This window comes from Battus philenor, unplaced genomic scaffold (genome assembly GCF_028537555.1).
Source record: "Battus philenor isolate CCGP_79_NKW_IND1 unplaced genomic scaffold, ilBatPhil1.0.hap1 SCAF_25, whole genome shotgun sequence".
In the NCBI taxonomy this organism is placed as follows: Eukaryota; Metazoa; Arthropoda; class Insecta; order Lepidoptera; family Papilionidae; genus Battus; species Battus philenor.
The window spans coordinates 10,971,507-10,994,199 of record NW_027181688.1 but is presented as its reverse complement, the minus strand read 5'-3'; the positions used below and the strand labels follow the sequence as shown (position 1 = coordinate 10,994,199).

The 22,693-nt window shown below is 31.9% G+C and overlaps 1 protein-coding gene across 1 annotated transcript in view; it reads left to right on the top strand.

The window, feature by feature from the left end:
* Window positions 1–20,762, top strand: part of nrm (neuromusculin) — a 694,689-nt gene extending 673,927 nt beyond the window's left edge. The window contains exons 16-30 of the mRNA XM_068768211.1: window positions 309–367; window positions 3,450–3,617; window positions 4,379–4,508; window positions 5,465–5,549; window positions 6,393–6,598; window positions 7,406–7,488; window positions 8,350–8,527; window positions 11,522–11,656; window positions 11,979–12,012; window positions 13,352–14,118; window positions 14,859–14,963; window positions 15,882–15,991; window positions 16,317–17,558; window positions 17,658–18,395; window positions 20,683–20,762. Coding sequence (XP_068624312.1) covers window positions 309–367; window positions 3,450–3,617; window positions 4,379–4,508; window positions 5,465–5,549; window positions 6,393–6,598; window positions 7,406–7,488; window positions 8,350–8,527; window positions 11,522–11,656; window positions 11,979–12,012; window positions 13,352–14,118; window positions 14,859–14,963; window positions 15,882–15,991; window positions 16,317–17,558; window positions 17,658–18,392 — 4,037 coding nt within the window. The 3' untranslated portion in view covers window positions 18,393–18,395; window positions 20,683–20,762. The remainder of the gene's footprint in view (window positions 1–308; window positions 368–3,449; window positions 3,618–4,378; window positions 4,509–5,464; window positions 5,550–6,392; window positions 6,599–7,405; window positions 7,489–8,349; window positions 8,528–11,521; window positions 11,657–11,978; window positions 12,013–13,351; window positions 14,119–14,858; window positions 14,964–15,881; window positions 15,992–16,316; window positions 17,559–17,657; window positions 18,396–20,682) is intronic.
* The last annotated feature ends 1,931 nt before the right edge of the window (window positions 20,763–22,693 follow it).

Sequence of the window (22,693 nt, the reverse complement as noted above, 5' to 3'; positions counted from 1 at the left end):
ATCACTCTACATGAAGTGATCACTCTAAATTGCTTCATGTAACTTTAATTTTGTTACAGACGTTTTTTATACTATATCATCAATACGATATTTATAATTTTTTAGACCATTTATTGTTTTTGGATAGGTTATATCATACATGATCACTAGCTAGTAAGATATATGTGTACCATTTTGAGCTTTTACGTCTATAACCATTTACCCTATATGTATATTTATATATACTAGTATTTATAGTGTTGCATTTCTTAAATTTTTTTAAAAAATCATCTGATATTTATATCTATATATGTATTATATGTTTTCAGCTCCGCCCAGTTTCAAATACGCTATGAACCACTACAGTGGAGCCTTGTATAGATCGCAGGTGAGTATTTATTTTTTTACATCAACTGTCTATTGGTGTATCACTACATATAATTCGGATACGTTTCTATGAAGTAAGTATAAGAATGCCCGTATACCACGTTTTCCTATAACGCGAGACTAATGTAACTGTCATAGAACACATGACGAGAATTAAAATACTAGGTAATACAACTTATAGCGCAGGGTATATATACAGGTATTCATGTATAGTGAAGTTGGAGCAAAAGAAAAATATCTAGACTAAATAACCTATGCTAGTGGTTTGAATAAGGTTCTAGTTCGCAGATGCGATATAAAAAATTAAAAAAGAAGAATTAAGAATAATGTAACTTGTTACACATTCTGTTTAAATTGAAAAGTTGTTATTATATGGATGTATCCTTGCCTATTTTCACCCGTGTCTTTGGTTAATCATCACGTCAGTTGAAAGTCACCCAAAGCAAAGTATAAACCTCTCGTAAATATCGGCACAATGATATGTTTTGCGCGCCTCGCATTCTACTTCGGCGCCCTTAACTTTCTTATCAGTCCATCTAGTGCAGAATTCCCCAAACATTTTTGTGTCGTAGACCCCTTGCCATGCTTTTCCGTGTTGGGTAGACCCCCTACTTACCTGATATTGATTTCCTGTAAATTTTTAACTGTAGTGAAGTTTAGTGTTAAAAACTTAAAGTAAAAACACATGTTAATTTATACATTTATTAATTGAATTTAAATTAAACCTACTCAAAATAAAATTTTGTATCTGTTATGTAAAATATACGTTAAACTAAACTAACTAACTACTAATATACGTTATGTTAAATATACATTAAATCAACGTAAAATAGACTATAAATAAAATAACATAAGCAATAAGTCAATATTTTTAGTGAGAAGGACGAATCTGATGCTTTAATAATAAATTATCAACATTTGGCGTCAATTCAATCTGTTTTGATATTATAAGATAGTATGATGTAAGTAAATAGGTACTATCAGTGTATGTGTTGAGATTCACTATCGTGGACCTCATTTTCGTTTCATGGACCCCCAAATTTTTTTTCGCTGACGTTGGCCCCTTGCAGGTTGTCATAGACCCCTAGGGGTCGATATAGACCACTTTGGGAATCACTAATCTAGTTCTATCAATATTTAATAATCTTCCTTACTTCTAAGGACATTTACTTGGCTAGAATATGTAGAAACCAGTATAAAGCCTGAAATATACATAGTAACCTTTCATGTTTATATAAACAAACCATATCAAGTTGTAATGACACGTCTAGGTGCTATAAACAATAATATGCTATAACTCACTGCTATAAATAGCATAGAGACCGTTATCGCGTGCTATTTCAGTAGATTATTGACTCTTATAAACACAGCTGACGTTTATCTATGACTTTTACATTTAATTAATTTCTATATATCTATATACAAATGATTAAAATCTGTACGATTGTATTTATAATATTTTTATGAATATTTACAAAAGGATTTTTATTAAGTTTGTGTGTGCAAAATAAATAAGTTCATAGCAATTATATATAGTAATATAAAGTAATTGGACTAAGGTGTAATAGGTTTAAAATTGTCAATATATAGCTCGATTGCTATTTCGAAAGAACCTTTATTAAGTGGTTTCTATTGAAATGCGATAAGCCAATAATTTCTGGCAACACAATTTGCAGGGACAGATAGCCATCAAAAATTTATTTTATATGTAATAACACTTTGTTATCATTACGTTGATTATTATTTCTAGAAATTTAGATTTTTTGATAGATTACTATCAAACATACTCGAGCAGTTATAGCTCAGTGGCAGAGTAATGAGATTTGGAATCGTAGAACGGGTTCAATTCTCAGAAAACAACCTTATAATTTACACATTGTGCAGAGTGCTCACAATCATATTTCCAGAAGGGTTGGCAGCAACATACTATATGTACTATAATATTGCAATGCGATCACCAACTCTCCTGCACGCGTGATATCTTAGGGGGAAGGGGATTATGCCTTAAAGTGGGCGTCTATAGGCTAAAACAATGACGTACTAAACTTAAATTTATGATGATAATTATAAATAACTTTGACTTTAATATAATATATTATATCAAATGAGGTTTATATTTACATCTGTAAAGTTTTTACACTAGTTATTTGCAGTGTATGTACGGAAGAGATTAATGATATAAAAATATTTAAAAACTACACGTAAATCCGCATCTATAGCTTGTAATAAACAGGACAAATGGTTAAACATTTTTTACTAGCACAGTTTTATAGGTAATGTTTGGTGCGATTCGCTTGTGCATCGATGACAGAGGAATCTTATAATAATCTTTCTCGAAAGTTCGTTCCATTTCACTGTTACGTATTACATTCAATTGTGTTTAATATGTATTGTTTACAGAAAACTGAAGCTTTTGTGGGTGAAGTAATTTAAATTTAAATCCAAGTATTGCCAATCAAAATAAATATAATTTTAAATTTTATCATGTTTGTTACAAAAAATAATATCGATACTCGAGCTATATAATACTAAAATGTATAATTTTTATTGTAATATTTCTCTTAATTTTCATAAATGCAATATATGGAGAAGTGTTAAAAATATGATATAACCTATTTTATAGTATTTACATTCTTATAAAATTAATATTTTATCTGTATCTATAAAATTTGTATATAATCTGTGTAAATGAATATCGATAGAATATCCTCACCTTTATAAATCGGTCTAATCACCGAATTAAATCAATTATTTAATAATAATTCATGTATTTTATCTTTTGTTCAAACGTGTCGCATAAAGTATATATTTATGTATATACATGTATATTACGTATAGTGTTTGTATATATTATAATTCATCATCAACATATCAGCTTATAGGCATCCTTTGCAAATCAACCCCTAAGATCCACAAGATTCCAGCGATTTTAAACACGTCGTTGGTTGACCTGGTGTATATTATTATTCACATCTAAATATAAGAATACGTCCACTAAAATAGTAAATATATAAATTTAGTTTAGAAAAAATCCTTTCCTTTAACATTACAAGTACTAATGTATTGACTGTTTCAATTTGCAGAACATTTCCCTCTCGTGCACTGTTGAATGCGCACCACTTTGTAGCGTTCAGTGGCTGAAGGATGGGCAGGTCATTGACCCCGACAAGACGGACAGGTATTACGTAATTGAAAGGAAAATCGAACCGCAAGTGAACCGAAATGATTTCGAAGCCACCGAGTCAACTTTGGTAAGTCATGAAAAAAAATAACTTTGAGCTGAAAAACATCTTTTTTTCTTTTTATTAGCAAATACGTAAATAAATCTTTTTAAGTTTTAATACTTGTGTCGTTTGAATTAAGTAAATATCAAGAGAAAAAACGTAACTAACTTCAATGTTTTTTGATTACATGTAGTCAAAATCAACAAAAAAGAGATATGACCAAATCTAAAATATCGCAACTGCTGTATATATAAAAATCAACATCAACATCATGATGCAACATTTATTCTTTCTCAATAGAGAGTAAAATAAAAGCCAGGTATAATGGAGTTAGTATACTACATATACTTGTGCAGAGAGTCTATTTAAAATAGTATTATATAATGTTTATCATTTTAATCAGAACACGATGGTAACTACAATCTCTGATGGTTTCCTATTTCAAATCGAAATTCGAATTTGAATTTAAACACCGAAAACGGTTTTAACTCTAAAAATTATTGTGTCTGTTGTGGCCAGTGATACGGAGCGTTCTCATGAACACTAGACTTATTTTTTTTTTTTGTTAATTTTATATTTCGAATTGGAAATGAAGAGGCAAAGTCACTTGTCGCTTCTTTCTAGTAGAACAGACGACATAGTCAAGATCACGAAAAATCACTGTATGCGGGTAAGATCGGTCACGGTGATGATCTTTTGAGGGAGCATCATGCCCTGTATTGCGTGTCTATCGTCTGAAATGTTGATGAATAGTTCTTGTTGTAAAATCTTCATCTGTTTCTTTCCAGCACTGGAACATGTCGGCGTGGTCCGGTGGCGTGTTATCCAGGGCCGCTGATGTGGCTCGCTATACATGCAGGTCCTCGCGCAATGCGGCTGGCCCTCCTGTGAACAGTACCACCAAGTTCGCTGTCGAATGTGAGTAACACAATGCTTAATTTTAGTAAAATACCGCAAAACCTTATTGGACTACCATTTACAAAATTCAAACCGGATATTAAAAGTAAATTATCGGTAAAGGATTATTATGAATGGTGAAATAACATAAATTCATGGGAAATAATGGTGAAGTGAAGAAGATATAAATCTATATTGTTAAACGTTATTAAAAGATGTGTTGTTGTGGAGTTTCTTCTTCTCCACAATTATAAAACCTTGCGAAGAAGAGTAAAGTCGAAAATAAAATAGATTAAATAGAATAAAAATTTAAGTTAAAAGTCTCAATGATGAATTAATGTGTTTCATCTTTATTTTTATCTTAAACATAAATTAGGGAGAGATTTTGCCAGAATTTTTCGCCAAAGACCACGTTCAAATGTTATCTCGTTCCTATAGACATCTTACAGCTGCATTACTGTTATACATATGGCAAACTCGACAAAAATGTAAAATCAGACCCAAAGCTTCACACGTTGTACTTAATATGGAATATGCAGACTGTGGAAGGATCTAGAAATCGAACCAGAGAGAAAGACAGAGATAGGCAACATCGCCGTTCTAATGGGCGACCACAAACGTCGCCCCGCATTCCAGATGTTGTACAGCAGTACAATTATTCTGGAGGTTTTAAAAAGCATTATTTTATTCTTTACATTTTTTTTATTCCTTTTCATTATTTGATAACTTTTCGTGAATGTCTTTGTTTATATTTTCATTGTAACACGACATTTTATAACTTTTGATTGACTTCAAATGTCTAAATATTATTAAAATAAAAGTGTTTTTTTTTATTATATTCCTTCAGTTATTCCATTTTTTTCTCAGTTATAATTTTTCATGAAACTATACAAATTTGTCGATCTTTTAAATTTACTCTCTCATATTGGGCGATAAAATGTATTTGTATAGTTACGTAGATTAATCCGTATTTTCAGATGAACCGGAAAATATCACAGTAACGCCACAAGTGGTCTCTGTTATAGAGAACAAGATACCAAACAAGGTGGTCTGCTCAGCCAAGTAAGATCAATTCATTTACTTAAAACATATGTAGAAAGTAAAATATCAATGTACATAACACTAGAAATGACTATTCCGCTATCCGCATTTGTAGGCCTTCGATACGATTCCAAGCTCCTACTAGGAAATAGAATAGCGAATGACAATAAAAACAGGCCTTTGTTTCTCAAACAATGCAGGGTAAAAATATGAAAATAGTAATAAAAATATGTAAAAAAAAACTAGAAATAATATAATAAATTTAAAATAAAAAATAAAATAATTAAATAAACAGTAATTTAAAACTTAAAGCCCTGTCCAAAACTAGATAGAAGTGTAAGAAAAAAAATGATATTAAATCTTTTTACAATAATTTAGCTCTAGTGATACCGCAAGCGCCAAAGTTTATTAATGTTTATTTATGACAATACATCCCTTATAGGAATGGCCCTGGGCTTTAACTTGCTTATGTGGTTGCCTCCATATGGAATGACTTAGCCCAAGGGTCTTTCAAAGTATCCTCCTTTTAGATTGTCACTCAGATTTGAGAGAGTCAGAGAGTGCGTTGAAAAATGATACGTTTTGACTGGCCGCTGAGCTCGGAATTTCAAATTAGGAATGTGTAGCTGTATAGATATACGTAAATAACCCAGCCACATACCGGTGATACAAAAGAAAAGATGATAGCTAGATAATTGATACTCTGGAATGAAAACCACGAAGCAGCCAAGCGTCTGGAACAAGTATAGGATGCGTGTAGCTTAAAACCGATGCTATTTGCAATCCAGTCGAAATAATGGGTCTCTTTCTGATTATATGATCCGTTCGGTAAACAATAATAAAGATTGTATTTCTGTTTTCCAGGGGATTCCCCATGCCAAGTTACTCTTGGCGTCGAGAGCACGCCAGCAAGAATCTGGGGAAAGAGCACACTAATCATTCGTTGGTGCTGTCCTCTTCTAACACGTTACTAATGGGTCCAGTGACGAGGAAAGATGGCGGCAATTACGTCTGCGAAGCATACAACAAACATGGCTCCGTCAATACTTCTGTGTATTTGGACGTTATGTGTAAGCGCAATTATTAAATAATTTTCTATTTAACTTTAATAAAACTGTAGCTATCGCACTTGAAATTATATAGTGCTTGTATAGAACTGACGTTTCATTTGTAGACATTATTGAATTTGACTTATTGTCGATACGAAAGGCCACATGAGTTTGAACAGAAACATGAGTGGAGATGCATTATCCATTAATAATACTATGTTGAAAAATTAAGATACATTTTTTTATAAAATCTAAGTTCTTTATTTTTTCTTCTAAATCAATTCCAACCTCTTTAAAGTAACCCCCGTCTCGCACTTTTCTCCAGTCCTCAAAATAGTTGAAAATATAGCCTTCTTTGATTCTCTTTTCATCTCCACAATCATGTTAAAACAGCATCCCTGTATTGGAATTTTAAATTTGCTGAATAACCAAGAAGTCGCACGGAGCCAAGCCATGCGAATACGGTAGTTACGGAATAATATGAGTCGATTTTTTTCGCAAAAATACGCGAAAAACCAATGCAGTGTGACATCGACAAATTGAGACTTGACGCGTTCGAAACACAAAACAACTTTTTCTATCATTATCAGCGAGGTCTTTAATTGTCAATCTAGGATTTTCAGACGTGGCCCTCGTCGGTTTTAAATGACAATTTCATCTTTCTTTTTAATCACAGTACCTTATCGCCCGATTGGTATCCATTGAATTCCGACCACAGAGCGTAGAGCGGAATATCGTCTTGTTTAACAAATGCAAAGCCTAAAACAAACGTCTCACCAACGCGCGACTGTGGGAGTAGAAAATTTACGAATGCTTTATGATTTCCAGTCGTTCCGGAGTGCGGCATCAAGCAGATAGAGAAAGACGGCGAGCAAGTGCTTGTTTGCACCGCCCACGCAAATCCTTCTGAGGTGAGTCTTTCCAAATAAAACTTGTAATTAATTCTCTAAAGATTTTATAGAATGAAGGGTTTTAATTTTGCCATTTTTTGGTTTAATTTTTTATCTACAGGCTTTTTCATGGTAGCACATTGCCGGCAATGTCGCAATGACGGCCGATTATTTACAATACAATTTAAAGTCAACAAGAAAAGCTTTTTTTATAGTGCTACTCACATTGATCATATATGGACTTAGATTAAATTCTCCTTTTGTTTCCAATATTGTTTTGTTTTAATAATTAATATAGATATTTTTAATCAAACCACAAAAAGAGGAAGGGGAATAATTATGGATTTTCAAGAGTTAAAGTAAAATAAGTGATAATCCAAAGACCTGGTCACCTATATTATTCAATATTGCTCTCTTTCGTGATCTCTTGCTTCCAGTGACTTAAAAAAGTTTTAACTTAAACTGTGTAAAACCATGGTGTCCTTCCAAACCGGTCCAACATCTTATGTAATGATCCATAGAACCTACAATTTCAGCCACTGTAAAGAGGATTTAGTTAAAATAAACTTAGCGTATGCTAGTCTTACTATACGAAACCGTTGAACAGTAAATGCCAAAGGTCAAACAAGATTTAACAATGACGAAAGAAAATCTAATATTTATATCATTAAAAATAGATTGCTACATTTTTGGAGAACAAACTGTGTTATTAATAGGCCGAATATCACATGTCATTCTCGGCATTTCACCTTTTAGGCATGTCAGAAGATACAGAACCACTCTAAATTGGTTCTATTGGTAATCTTTGTGAAAGACATTTGTCCAACAGAGAACGTCTTACATGTTATAAATGAATATAAAATGTTATAATAATTGATCCAGGTATCGTTTTCGTGGAAACTCAAGAACGACAATGATAGTCTGACAGACGAGAGGATCTGGCAAGTTGGTCTGCAGAGCTTTCTGCGACTTAGCCCAAGCGTGGAGGTGTACAGGACCTACAAGTGCTACGCGAATAACACTGTAGGAGTCTCTGAACCTTGCGAAAGGGGTGTAGAAGGTAAGTGAAAATATTGCAGAAACATTTTAGTGCCTTTTAATTATTTTAAATTTTTGGATTAGAACCAAAACTCAACTTGATAGAAAGTACAATCAAATTGAGCTCCTTTTTAATAATATCTTTCAACGTAAAATCTAAGAGAATTCCAAACGCGTCCTAATCCTAGAAGATACTACAACAAAGTCAAACAAACTTGATTAATCATTTTTGATATAGGTTTATATCAAAAAAGTGATTATATATATATATAATGATTGTGTGCGTCAAAAAATTACTCACTTTGATAGAAACTTGAATCAAATGAGGATCCTCTGTAATATCTTGCAACATAAAATAGAGCTAGAAAGATTCAAACCAGTCCTAATCCGAGGAGAGATCACAACAAACGTGATTAATTATTTTGAATTTAATAATAATCACAGGTATCACTTGTAAACGACAAAAATATAAATCAATTTGATAGAATTAGAATCAAAATGAGCTCACACTCAAAAATTAGACAAAATTAATTATCTTCAGTTTAGGATTATTTGAAAGTATCACTTTTGTACCTCAAGGTAATAACTAAATTTAAAAGAAATTGAAATCAAATTGAGCTCTTCTGACATGACATTCTTTTACATAATATAGATACGGGGACCCCTCATGCCCGCTACAAATACAGTCATGTTTTTTTTATTATCATCATTTACATAAATAAGTATAAAGGAGTTATAGTAATTCATTTTCAAACAGATTTTACAAAAAAAAATACATTTACTTTGTAGTGGATTTTTAACTAATTTTTCTTGACATAACTCTTTACGTGTTTGAAATGATAACCCAGGAGCATTGCATTAAAGATTATTATAACAACTTATATAATTATCAATTTAATTATTAATTTCATTAACTTTAGAAAAAGATTCAACACTATAAAATTTATTTCTTAAAAACAATATGTTATAAATCAATCTTAAAGTGATATTAATGTAAAAGACTATTTAATAACAATATTTATACGAGAATAGTTTAAAGTTAAAAACGAAACCAAGTCTAAAATATCTTAAATAACAAGATACTAAAGCCATAAATCCATCAGTTCATACATAAATAGTAACATCTCGTATCATATAATACAGAAACACTTATACTAACTGATTTATTTTCATATGCATCTTTAATAGAAAACCAGTTGTAATTAACTGTTATATGAAGAAAACGAGATGATTTTTCAATTCCGAACTGTGTTACTTGTACTTGTATTGATACGTAGATGTTTATATACTTTTGTAAATAATTTCATGAAGAAAAGAAGAAGAACAAGAGAAGAAGAAGAATTACTCGCAGTATGTCTTTCATTAATGAGTCAATTATTATCTCTTCTCTGGAACTGTAAACTCGTAGGATGGCAATTAGGTGATAACATATGTAGGTCCAAGTGTTTCCGCTACGCAATTTATATTACAAACCAAAAGATCTGTGATAAGTGTAAAAATGTGATCAGGGAATATAGATGAGGGAAGAAAGGCGATGTATGGAAGAAATTTGCAAATGAAGAAAGAAAGATATTTGAAGAACAAAAGGAAGACATAAAAGACAATAGAAATCTGTAAAATTTGTTTACCCGAAATGTAACCTATCTGTCCCACACGTGGTAGCGGAAACTACAGGTCTCCCAAAAACGGGAGCCGTTATAAATAAAATATATTAGAAACCAATGAATATATTATTTAATACAGTTAAACAAGCAAAACATAAATTTAAAAACACGTCCTATATGTTAAGTATTATTCGAAATATTTACTTTTGAATATAAATAACATTCGTTTCTGTCCAACAGCCAACCTGGAAAGTTACAGTAAGTGATTTTAAATTTAATGAAACATTTAAAATATCGACAAAATAATTTCAGATTGCTATGTGCGATTTATTACGTAGTAGATAGATTATAATTTACGTTTCGTGATTTTGATACCCGTCATAAACACATCATTGCTCGAAAGCAATGATGGGATACATCGTGGAAGAAAGAACATGTTGTAAGACCAAAAATCTGTGAAACATCTCATTACCCTCAACTTGCATTTGACTTTAACTACGTTTTCAAATTATGACCCGTTACCACTTGAGTCATTAGAGCTCCAATGTTTACTTTAATTACAATAGCTTTAATAATTTTAGTCCAGAAGGTATTAGATTTCTCTTTTCATACTAGGTTATTCTGTATTTACTTCTTCTTCTATCTATATATTTAAAAGATCTCCAACCAAGAATACACGATACTCTGTAATGATAAAATAAGGTTATATTGTCATTTAAAACTCCCGGGCATAACAAAGGCAGGTTAATTTTTTTCTAGGTGGAAAGGACTGTCTTTAATATGTGCTAGGCGTCTATTTGTCAATAGTTGAAATATTTGACTGATCCCAAGCCATTTTGAAGGATATTTTGTGTCTAAATGGTCTAAATTGGTCGTTATCACACTGAATTGGTTTTTCGCGACTTCGTTTTGCCAAAAACTCTATTGATATTGTTCTGCAACCACCGTATTCACCGGATTTGGCGACGTATTATACAACTTTATCTATATAGCAAACTCCAAACAGCAATGCGGGGACGAATTGGACCAAATCGAAGATCTTGAGGGGTATGCCAGAAAACGACTATTCCGACAATTTCGACGACTGGAAAAAACGATGGCAAAAAATGCGTTTTGTCGGACAGGGATTACTTAGAAAGGAATGAAATTGATTTGGAGGAATAAAGAATGTTACATTTTATAAAATAGTCACCTTACGTTTTGATTACATTATTACAAGTAATAAAATTATGTAGCATTTTTAAAATTTGCATTTGAAAGTGTTCTTTAATTAATATAAATATACTATAAATTGCCTTTTACGACACGCCATGAAGCATGAATAGTGCTATTCTCTGATGATGAAGCGAATACTTCACTGGAATACACTATTTGCAAAGTGAATTAATGTTGTGATTCTGTTTATAATCCAGGTACCAAGGTATGGTGGAGGGATCAGTACAAACTTCTTCTATTTGGAGGCATCGCTCTTGCCATTCTCGTCATCACCGTTATCCTATGCATCATCATCATCTGCATTTGTAGAAGGATGAGGGCTAAATCCAAATGTAAGTACACCAATAAACACTTCACCGACTGTCTTTTTGATTTGTTTGTATGTTGTTGTTTGCTTTTTTACATCAGTCACGTTCTCGTTTGTATTTTATTTTCAACTTTGTTGTCTTTACCATAATCTCTTGTTACTATAACTTGATGTAGAAATATTTTAATATTATTGTGGTCATCTTAATCAGACGATGTTTGACCGTGATCAATGAATGTATTGTTTTTTGGTTTGTGATAGATTTTTAACTAACTTTGCTTATTTTTTTCTGTTCCTTACATCCGGATGCTGCCTAACAAATAACACGAAACTAATGTCGGCTATAGATAATAACCCAGTGGAGTTAGAGGAACGTGAGAAGTAAGTATTGTTTCTTTAATAAATCAGATTAATGTAGTTGAAGAGAATGTTTAGAACGTAACCATAGTTTGGAAATTTCTCGAAGATTCCTTTAGATTTTCTATCATCTATTTTCTTACAGGATTCATTTTAACTTCTATTTTCACGTTTATTTAGTTCGAGATTTGCACAAGTTAACTTTTTTTCATTGATATTTTTAACCATTGGTAATTATTTCAAATATTTTCTGTTAATTTTGTTTAACTAGCTTATCAACGATTTGATTAGTTCATATTTGTTTATCCTCAATTTTTTTTATTTCATCTAATTGCAAATTAATTCTATTTTTATTATCACACATATATGCGAATTAATTTTTATTTATTTAAATATAATATGTATTGATATTTACATGTCGTATGTTTATTTTATTCACGTATATAATTTGTTGTGTTTCTTCCATGTGCTATCGGTATACTTTGCAGCGACGCCTTTGGTCCGAGCTGAGTCTTGGCACACGCTATCAATGCCACCATCTCGTTCTCCACTTGTAGTGCCCATGCCGCGTCTATGATCAGGTTCAAAACCATTGCAACCGAATTGTTTGAGTTTGAATTGCTATACGCTTGGACCATCGGCTGAATAAATATCTAGATTTAGACTAACCGCGTCAAATATCAATTCCATCGCATCTGAGCATGTACATTTAATTTCCTCTACGTCGAGGTAGTCGAGGATATTCGCTGTAAATTCATCTGTTATATGACTGTGTGTATTCCTGTGTAGGTTCCTAACTGCTCTTACACCAGACGTACTAAGACTGACCACAATTAATAGTTCAGGTATATTTTACTAACAAAATAATTTATTATTTTCGTCTAGATGGAGAATGCTTTCTTATTTTTTACTGCTATGTTTTCGCTCTGTTTTATTTGAAAAAAAATTGACGGTTTTCTGTGTGATTGTCCGTAGAAAGTGTTGAAGTAGCTTGCTCGGTGATATAAAACACTTGCATGTAAAAAGTTTTTAAGGAAAGCATTCTTCTAGATATATTTTTAGTTTGTTTATTATTTATACTATTATTGGAATACATCGCTCGAGCATTATTATTAAAATTATATTCAATTCACTAACATCAAATATTTATTATATATATATACAAAGTTATAAAATAATATTTTATTTTTAACAACTATCTAAGTATTTTATTTTCCCAAGTAGAATGTTGTCTATTTGTTAAAAAAATTTCAATTGTTATGTTGTGTTTTGTTTTTACTGTTACATTAATTTGTTCCATAAATTGATAAATCATCGCATGGCCCTAATCATATTCTTTGTTTCCATGTTTGTATTGATATAGTCCGGACGGTAGCTGTTTGAACGAAGTGTCTATAGCCCAGTCAATCATATCGCAAGCCTTGCCCGCTTTATCGCCGCGTATCAATCTATCATTTAGCCCGAAATCATCAGACCGGACAAGACTCGTCGAGCCGCAAACCTATCCACATAACTTAGAGATGAACAGATTCAAAGACAAACCCAACACGAGCAGCCTACAAGCAAGCCTTTCACAATTAGAAGCAACTATCAATTCGAATAAATCTACAAATATAAATGATGACACAAATAATGTAGAACCATCAAAAAAAGAACCCGAAAATGAAGACAATGCACCACAACCTATAGTAACACCAAACAAATGGCCTTTAAAGCCTGGTGTTTTAGTACATGTTAACTCTAATCATACTCTAAGTCCAAAAAATCAAGCTAGGCTTCATGCGGCAAATGTAAATAAAAATATAGATAAAGATGAAAATAATTTAGGACTACTTGAAAGAAATCAAGATAGAAGAGAAGTGAATAGAACACCGCCCAAAGTTGAATATTCAAAGAAGAACGGTAAACCGAAAAGGCGTTCTCACAACGTCGTTTCAGGACTCATGAGGAATTTCAGAAGGAAAAATGACGACAGCCTAGACAGCGATAGTGGATATAAGAAAATAAACAAATCAAATAAAAGAGCAGTTTCTTTAGTTAACTTGGGAAAAAGTGGATACGGTCTGCCTAAGAAAAGAATTAGGTCGCTGTTCCGAAGCGACAGCCCGAATGTCATAGTTACTGAAGGAGGTAGATTACTACTATACATTATATATATACAATACACATATTGGATATTGACAAATGTATGATAATACTTCGATTATACTTAAAATATCAAATTATTTTATCAAAAATTATACGCGGGTTCATTATGTATATATGATTGATATATGCAAAACATTTCAAGGGATAAATTATATTTAATTTAATATCAATTAATATATAACATCCTATCCATATAAAATTGTCTATCTAATTCTGCAGATTTTCTGCTGCCTACCGCATTACACTAAAAATAATATTTAATTGGATATATACTTCAAAATGATAACTTTATAAAGGGTGTTTAGAAAGCTCTTTGCTGACAAATGAGCTATACATTCAATCCTTTAAAACCAAGCAAATTACCGTGTATATAATATGAAATAGTATATCAAATGCCCTAAAATGTTTAAGTAAACACGTAATAAGATCAAAACTCCAAGGGATATTACCGGACATATATCCATAATGAATTTACAGCTTCCTTCTGGGAACGCTTATGTCCCGTTGTCAGAATATTACATGGTTTATAAAAGTTAATAATGTATTTTAATAACTTTAAACTAGAGAAATATCCAATCGAAATATTGTCATACAATTTGTTTCTGCATCACGGATCACCTTTGATTCATTAGCTTCCCTCACGCATGTTTTGTTATATTAAAGTTTTTGATGACGCATGTGTTTATTATTATTTGCATTTAACGGTGTGTTGCATGTTTTAGTTGTATCGTTTAAAAGGCCCGATAGAAATGTATCGGCGAATGCTAGAGTCGAAACTATTGATCCGAGTTCAAGGGCCACGAGAAAGAGAAAAAAACCGGGAGATAGTAAGTAGATGATTCAGAGTCGTGCATTACAAACAATTGTGATGTTTGTCTTTGGCTTAAAACGCTTTGACACTAGTAAATTTTGCACTGTCATTATGAAAATTATCTAAATAATTATGAAGGATAATTTAAATATATATTTCGTTGCTGTCAAACTAGTATTTGCTATTTTTAGAAAGTAAAACCTTTGTCAAGTTGATCATAAACGTTGGCCAGATATTTTAAAAAAAATAATTCATTGTTAAATTTCAATACAGAAGTAAAATTGACGGTGCTGTCCCATTAAGTTATTTCTTACAGAAAATTTTTTGGATTGATTAGAAATGATTTATATTACAACAGGGGTTTGTTGAATGATCCGAAAAACGAAAACTTCTTATGTTAAATTAACTGATAATATATAAAATGATTAATAATAAAGTATACACATATATATTTCATTAAAAGATAATATATATATTAATTCAAGTACACTTCTATAATAAAAATAAAGGTAAATACAAATCCAAGAGAGTAATAAAAATGGAAAATGAGAATTCAACTTAGAAATCAACAAACAGTAAAAGCCTCTTAAAGTTCAAAGTGATTCTATTCCCGCATCATGTAGAATACTTATTAATGACTTCGCTGTCTAGTTGAAAAAGTGTGTGATATTAAGTATTTCTAACCTAACTCAAATGATTTTAGTATTCTAGGTAATTAATCGTATTCTATGCAAGAAACACTTTAGTAAACTAGATATAATAACATAAATATTGAAATCGAATATTAGTTTGACAACGACAATTTAACAAAACGAAACATTACCTAAACAGTTTTTAGTATTTAAATCGATAAAGTTTTAATTTATCACTTGGAACAGGACAATTAAAGTAAAAACAATTACATTGTTTAATATTACTGTTTTTAATTTCTCAGGCCCACCTACGAATGGCGTAGATAATGCTGCAAACGGTAACTTAGGAACGGAAAATCCCGGTCTCTACGAGAACCTTCCGTTCCACGGCTTGCAGCAACCTCCTAATAAGGTATATATTTCAACTAGTCATCTTTTAATGCTTTGAGTCCGTTGTTTTTGCTTTTTTTAATTAAGAATAATTAACCATTTCTATTAAAATATGTAACTTAAGTTGACTCAACATTTTGTTTTCTGATTCATCAAGGTTAAGAGTATTACAATTTTTTTGCCAATTTAAAACAATCAAGAGTTCCAGTCGACCACATATATGAATCAGAAGGGAAAAAAAATGATGAACTTAATATCATCATGCTAATTATTTTTTTGTTGTATGATTTGCATTTTAATTTTGTTCATTTGTTTTTATTTCATGTTATTTTGCATGCAATGTAAAGCCTGTGCAAGCGATACAGCCGAGAGTCGTTCAAACTAACCAAAAAACAACCAAAGGAATAGAGGCATTGCAAAAACAATTGACAACCAATCCGTCGTTCACTCCGAGGATCGTCTGTCCACCGTTTGTTCAAAATGCAATGAATTATCCTCTAGCGTCCGCGTCAAACCAATATCAACCTTACGGGATTCCAATGTTATCACCAATTCAACAAATGTATCCATTACACCAAACGGTCTTATTGAATCCATACTTACCTCCAATGCAGTCGACATTTTTAAAACAGTTCCCGACAATAGATGAAGAAGTGTCGGAATCTGATACTAGAAAGTTTAGCTCTCTTAATACTCGAAACAATAAGAAATTGCCACAGTTTCAGTCAATGAGAATCGTAAGAAAGAGGAACATAGAACGATTCTATCCTAACACTGAATATGGAGAAAATTTTAACGAGATTAACAATAATAAAAACAATACAGACGAATCTGACAACGATAAAGATGTTTCAGCAAATGGAGATGCTATTTACGAGAATTACCCGTCACTGCTTAAAATAAAGTCAAACATAAGTGGTGTAGAGCAATTTGAAAATTTGACAGACTCGATACAAGTTTGCGAGGAAACAAATTATATGAGCAATTCCACAAGTTCTCTGAATAGACCTGTACCTGCACCAAGGACAAAAATGTCACCATTCAATTCGCCTTTAAAATCTGATCATGTTTACGTTAACTTATCTATGCCTCTCATCAACACATCTAACTTAAAATCAATGGATGTCATCGATGGTCCTGTTAGATCATCCAAATCCGTGGATGATGTGTCAAAATTAGAAAAATTTCCAATACGCACCACAAGAAGCAATTTAGTAATTGCTAACAAAATATCTGATAACTATTTGTTAGACAACGATAAAGACAATTCAGAAAATGATGAGAAAGATCCAGTTACTAGTGACCAAACTATGGGTAGAAAGCCGAACATAGTAGCTGCAACACCAAAAAGAAGTACAGCCAACACTTCAATTACATTACCATCGACATCATTAGTGAAATCTGTTGTAAGCCAGTTGAATGATCAAGCGGGCATCAACAAAGTTGGTTTACCGGTCAAACAAGTAATAGCACCAAATAAAACTTTACAAATACCAAAACTAACAGAGAAACCAATACCAAAAAATACTCTAGTTAAACGTAGTCTGTCCGTTCAGAGTGATAACAATATAAATCATGATATTGCACAGGTAGAACGCTTTGTATGTGACACTTTAGTTTTTTAACTTCATTCGATTGATGTTTTTACCCAACTAACAATGCTTGTATAACTTTGTCTTCCTTTTCAGAACACTAATATACTTCAACAGCAATACATGCAAAAAAGAAATCATTTTTCTAACTTAAGCTCTAAAGGAAAAAATAAAAAGAATTTCCAAATACCCTTACAAAAGCATCACAGTTTCTGCTATTTCCAACCGATAAGAGTCGATAAGAGAATTCCTGTAGATCAGGAACGATCATACAATAACACGATAGGTCCAGTCATATATCAAACGGGAGATGTACAGTATTACACAAAAACGTTAAACAGAACTCGAGAGAAGAACAGCCAAAAGCTAAACCGTCTCAAAAAATCTGAAAGCTTAAGAGAAAAGCTATCGTGCGTCGGTATCTACGACAATTACGAAAAACCAAATTATCCCGAACCAGAGTACAATGATTCGGAAAGAAAATCCTATTTGCAACTTTTGAAAGGCAACTACATATCAAGCTCCTCTAGAAATATCAATCCTGAGCACAACTGCAGCTCAAACTTCAATACGATGGGTCCCAAGGACGAGAGATCCAAACAAAAGAAACTAGTTTACGCCGACTTAGCTCTAGGTAATCATAATTTAAAATTTAAAAATACAGTCAATTCAAATAAACATTTATACGACACGTACTCTATAGGGAACCCTGATACTAATAAGGAAACTAACAGTAGTTATAAGAATAACGTGTTGAGCAGTCAGAGGAAAGGCAGCCAGCAGCATAGGAGTGACTACGCCACTCTTAAGTTTAACGAAATCGACGTCTGAGAAGTAAGTAGGATTAATACTTTTATTATAAATAATTTTCTCTTTAATTTTATCTATATTTATGTCAAATTTTACATACATACGTACATCGTTTGCATTGCTCCGTTTACATCGCAAGTATCTAATTTTCTAGGAACTATCATCGAGATATTTACGCAATATTATTTTTCCAGAATTATCGTATAGTATATTAAATTTTGTATTTAGAATCCAAGCCATATTTACAATTTTGTTGATCTCAAATGTTATAAATAGAAATGCAGATGTCCTAATTAAACAAGGTGGAATTTCAATTATATGACTAGTAAAGCGGTCAGTACTGAAGTATATTTAACAACGGTTTTCAGTACACTAAATCTCCTTACTTTTATGATATATTAGGAAATCGTTTCATGACAAGTTAAAGTTTAATTTTTATAGAAAATCATTATTCATATACTGAGTGATCTGAATGGGTTAGCAAGAAATCTTTGGTTAATTGTTTATCACCTAAATTATTTAGATTTCCTATCTCAGTATTTCTTTCAAGTATTTGTTAAGTAGTATATATTTAAGTTGTCCTGAATCTCTTACCAGCATGAACTCTCATCATAAATACCCAAGTAACTTAAGTGCTTGTCGCAGAAGCTCACCCAAAGCTCGTGTCTAGACGAAGCATGTTCTTGCAATGTTGTGAAAAGTTTTGTATTTCTGTTTTCTAGGGCCGCTTTGCCAAGAGTGACACGTACATTTTTTAAAACAAAACAAGGTAACTTCAACATTCGTTAGTAGCATTGGGCTTGAAGCTAATTTATGTTTATTAACTAAATTTTTGCTTCTACTGTCTTCGCTTATCTCATTTACCAAATTACTCTCACTTAGTTCAATCGTTGTTGTACTGTAATTCTCTTTTTTATCATCATCACTATTAGTCCTAAGATAATTCACTGCTAGGTAGGCACCCCTCCCAGACATTTCCTATAGGCACGATTCGATGTGGCATGAGACCAATGGCCAATTTCATCTATTCGCCTTTTGGGTGGGAGTTTTACCCCATGCTTTTCTACACCAGTCCACATTTTCAATAGAACCTTGAGGTCCTAGAGACGATCTTCTCGGGGTGCAATTCAACCTGCCCATTGCCACTTCAACTCACCAATTCGCTAGTAGAAGTCTCCACATTTCTTATTAAATCTCGTTGAAAAATTCTGAGCAAGGCACTCTATCTTCATGGTTCGTAGAGCGACTATGAACTTTTCTTAGATCTTTAATTCTCTTCTTCAAGTTTGGTTATATTTAAAATTATTCATAATTAATTCTCCATTGGAGATTCTCGAGAGATTTCTCAATTTGGAGAAAGTTAGAGTAGAAAAAATTGTTCCTACTATTTGGACAAAAACCAATAAAAGGTACGGAACTGCATACCTGTAGACGAAAACTTTATTGTAAAAAAAATTATGAAAAAAAAGACAAAATGAAATATGAATATCCTTATTGGATCATCAATATAACACGTGTTTAATAACGTGTTTGTTTTGAGAAAATTAACTTCAAACTTAACAAAAAACAATAATGTCATCATAAATGATAAAAACAATGCTTTTAATATTTTTATTTGCTTCATATATAAAACCACTTAACACGTATCACTTATTATGTTGTTGAACAGCTTGTCAAACACTGGCAGCTTTATATTTATTTAATGCATTTATATTTGTTACATTTATACAAATAATATTAACCAAAATATCACAAAACTAAGAATATAAATCTAGGAAAATCTTAAATTACATCAATTAGACCCGATCCTTTTTGAAATCTATGCAAGAAACCTGTATCCAAAAGTGAATGCCTCCTCGCTGAAATGATAATGGTTACATCACTGTGTTTAAGATGATATGAAATATAGATAATTTAAGATTAGCAGCCTTTCAATAAGAACTTTTTTATTTCAAATATCAAAAATATAGTATCAAAACACTAAATTTTTTATCGACTACCAAGACGATATACTTATATCGATTCTTTAAAAAAATACTGTTTTGAAAAATGGCGAAAGAGCTTATCACTGCTCTTTATACTCAACTATAGTCCTCTAAAAATAACCAAGTAATATTTAAATCGCTCGATTGGCCAATTAGCAGTCAAATTTTGGAAATTTTGATTAGCGATCATTTTTTATGTTTTAGCGGTTTCGTGACAGGCAGAATCGTTGTGTTAAAACGAAATTTCAATAAAATTCGTATCTCAAGAAACCGTGTAAAATAAAAAAAATAGTTTTGGTTCCACTAAATATTATTTCTTTTCACAGCCTTTCAGACCCGAAGACCAGTTCGTGTATGCGGACGTCGATCTTAAAGATTACGGCCCAATCAATTACAAGGCTGCCTCCATCTACGCTCAGATGAAGAAAGTCAAAGAACAACAGAAGATGCAAGAGATCTACGATAAGAAGAACCCCGACGATGATATGCTTTGATCATAGATTATCTCGGCAATTACAATTCACTATGAGAGAGATGGAAAGAGTTAAAAATTCTTTTACTTCTGCATTATTTTCTCTGTGTAGTATTCATTATTGTTGAAAGTTTCTCCTTGATTTACCAACCTTTTAGTGAATATATGCTTCTTAAATTTAAGATCCTCTTACCCGTGGTTTTCCTGACAATCTTATCAATGTCAAACTTTTGAAGGCGCCAGATTTTTAGACGATGTAACAAAAATACTCGGAAACTCAAAGACGAATTCATGATGGTTTTGCAGTCATTTAATCTCTCATCTTATTTTCTCATAACAAAATTGTAATTGCAGAGTATATATATCAATGCATTTCATAGTCAAACGCGTTCCCTATAGATTGACTAAGAGTATACGAATGTAAAACATTTATCATCTCGACTGTACACTCAAAAGCTAGAAACATAATAGATACACTACGAACCCCAAATATAAGAAATAGATTAATGTACAGATATATTACCGTAATCACAATTGTAAATACATTGTAGTTTTCTTATGTAAATGTTAATTCTAATTCAAATAATACCATTTCCAAGTGACGATATGATATTGATGTCTTAATAAGAGTGTGAAGGAGTTTATACCTCCTGTATACTTTTTATTATCTAGTTCAAGTCTTTAGTTTGATTTAGATTTGGCGCATTTTCTTATTTCAGCAATACTTTAAACTGTTGCGACAATTTTGAAATTTTCTGTCTTTATTAAAGTAAATCTAAAATTTAATAACTAACATGGAATTCTGGGAAAGATATGACATCCAGAAACTTCTGAATGAACTAAAGACTGTACTTGATATGAGACCTCTTAAAACACCAGTAACATTTCTTCACTTAGACCTTTAGTAAGAGGAGCTAAGTTGGGATATAAAACAGACCACGGTCATTATCGTGGACAGGGTATTTGGCTGGGCTTTATGTGAATGGTGGCGGTGTATCTTATGCGTTTTGTGTTTCGATAACTTCGAAGTATTTGTTTTACGACGACCCTCTTCAGTTTTCAAAAATCGAATGTTGATACCTTGAAACGCAAAACGATATATAAGATTAAGCTTTTAGTGAAATATCAAACGCTGTTAGACATCTTCACGTCTGTCCGTCCAAGCGGGGATTTAGTTAAAGGTGTGCGATCGATATTGTACCTTGATGCATTCGTGTAAAGATCAAAATTTGATCGGTCCTTCATTCACATCCATGTAAATTGTATTTTAGTGAAATAAATGTCAAAGACTATCCAAAGAGATAGGTTTAGGGATGGGTAAGTTAAGTTAGAGATTTGTTGGCACCAACTATACGTTAAGTTGGGCTAAGCTGGGGCAAAGTTTGCCTCGTATCGGCCCAAACGTAGTTGCCTTTAAAAATCTTTGTAGTTGATTGCGGACCGTAGTGGTAATTGGCATTTAAATTCTTTACACAATTCCTTCTATTTTTATTTTTACTATTGCAACGAAAAACGAATTTCTATTTAGTGTAATAATTTTTATTGTACTTAACTCCTTTTTTCATATCCACCGTGGTTTTAATTTAACACCGCTTTTCATAACACTTTTGTATTGTGATAATTTTTTTTTCACATCTCGTGTGGCACTAGCATTACTACTACTTTGTTATCATGTTCACTTCTTTTCTTCGTTTAAAGTAAGTGTAGTGCCACACTAGATTGTAATGTTACTAAACCAGTTTTGTGAAACTAAATTTGTAATATTAACGACACACTAATGTATAAAGATATGGTTAATAATAATAATAATAATAGGTGACGATAAAAATGTAATCTTTGCATTTACTTTGGTAACATATGTTCGT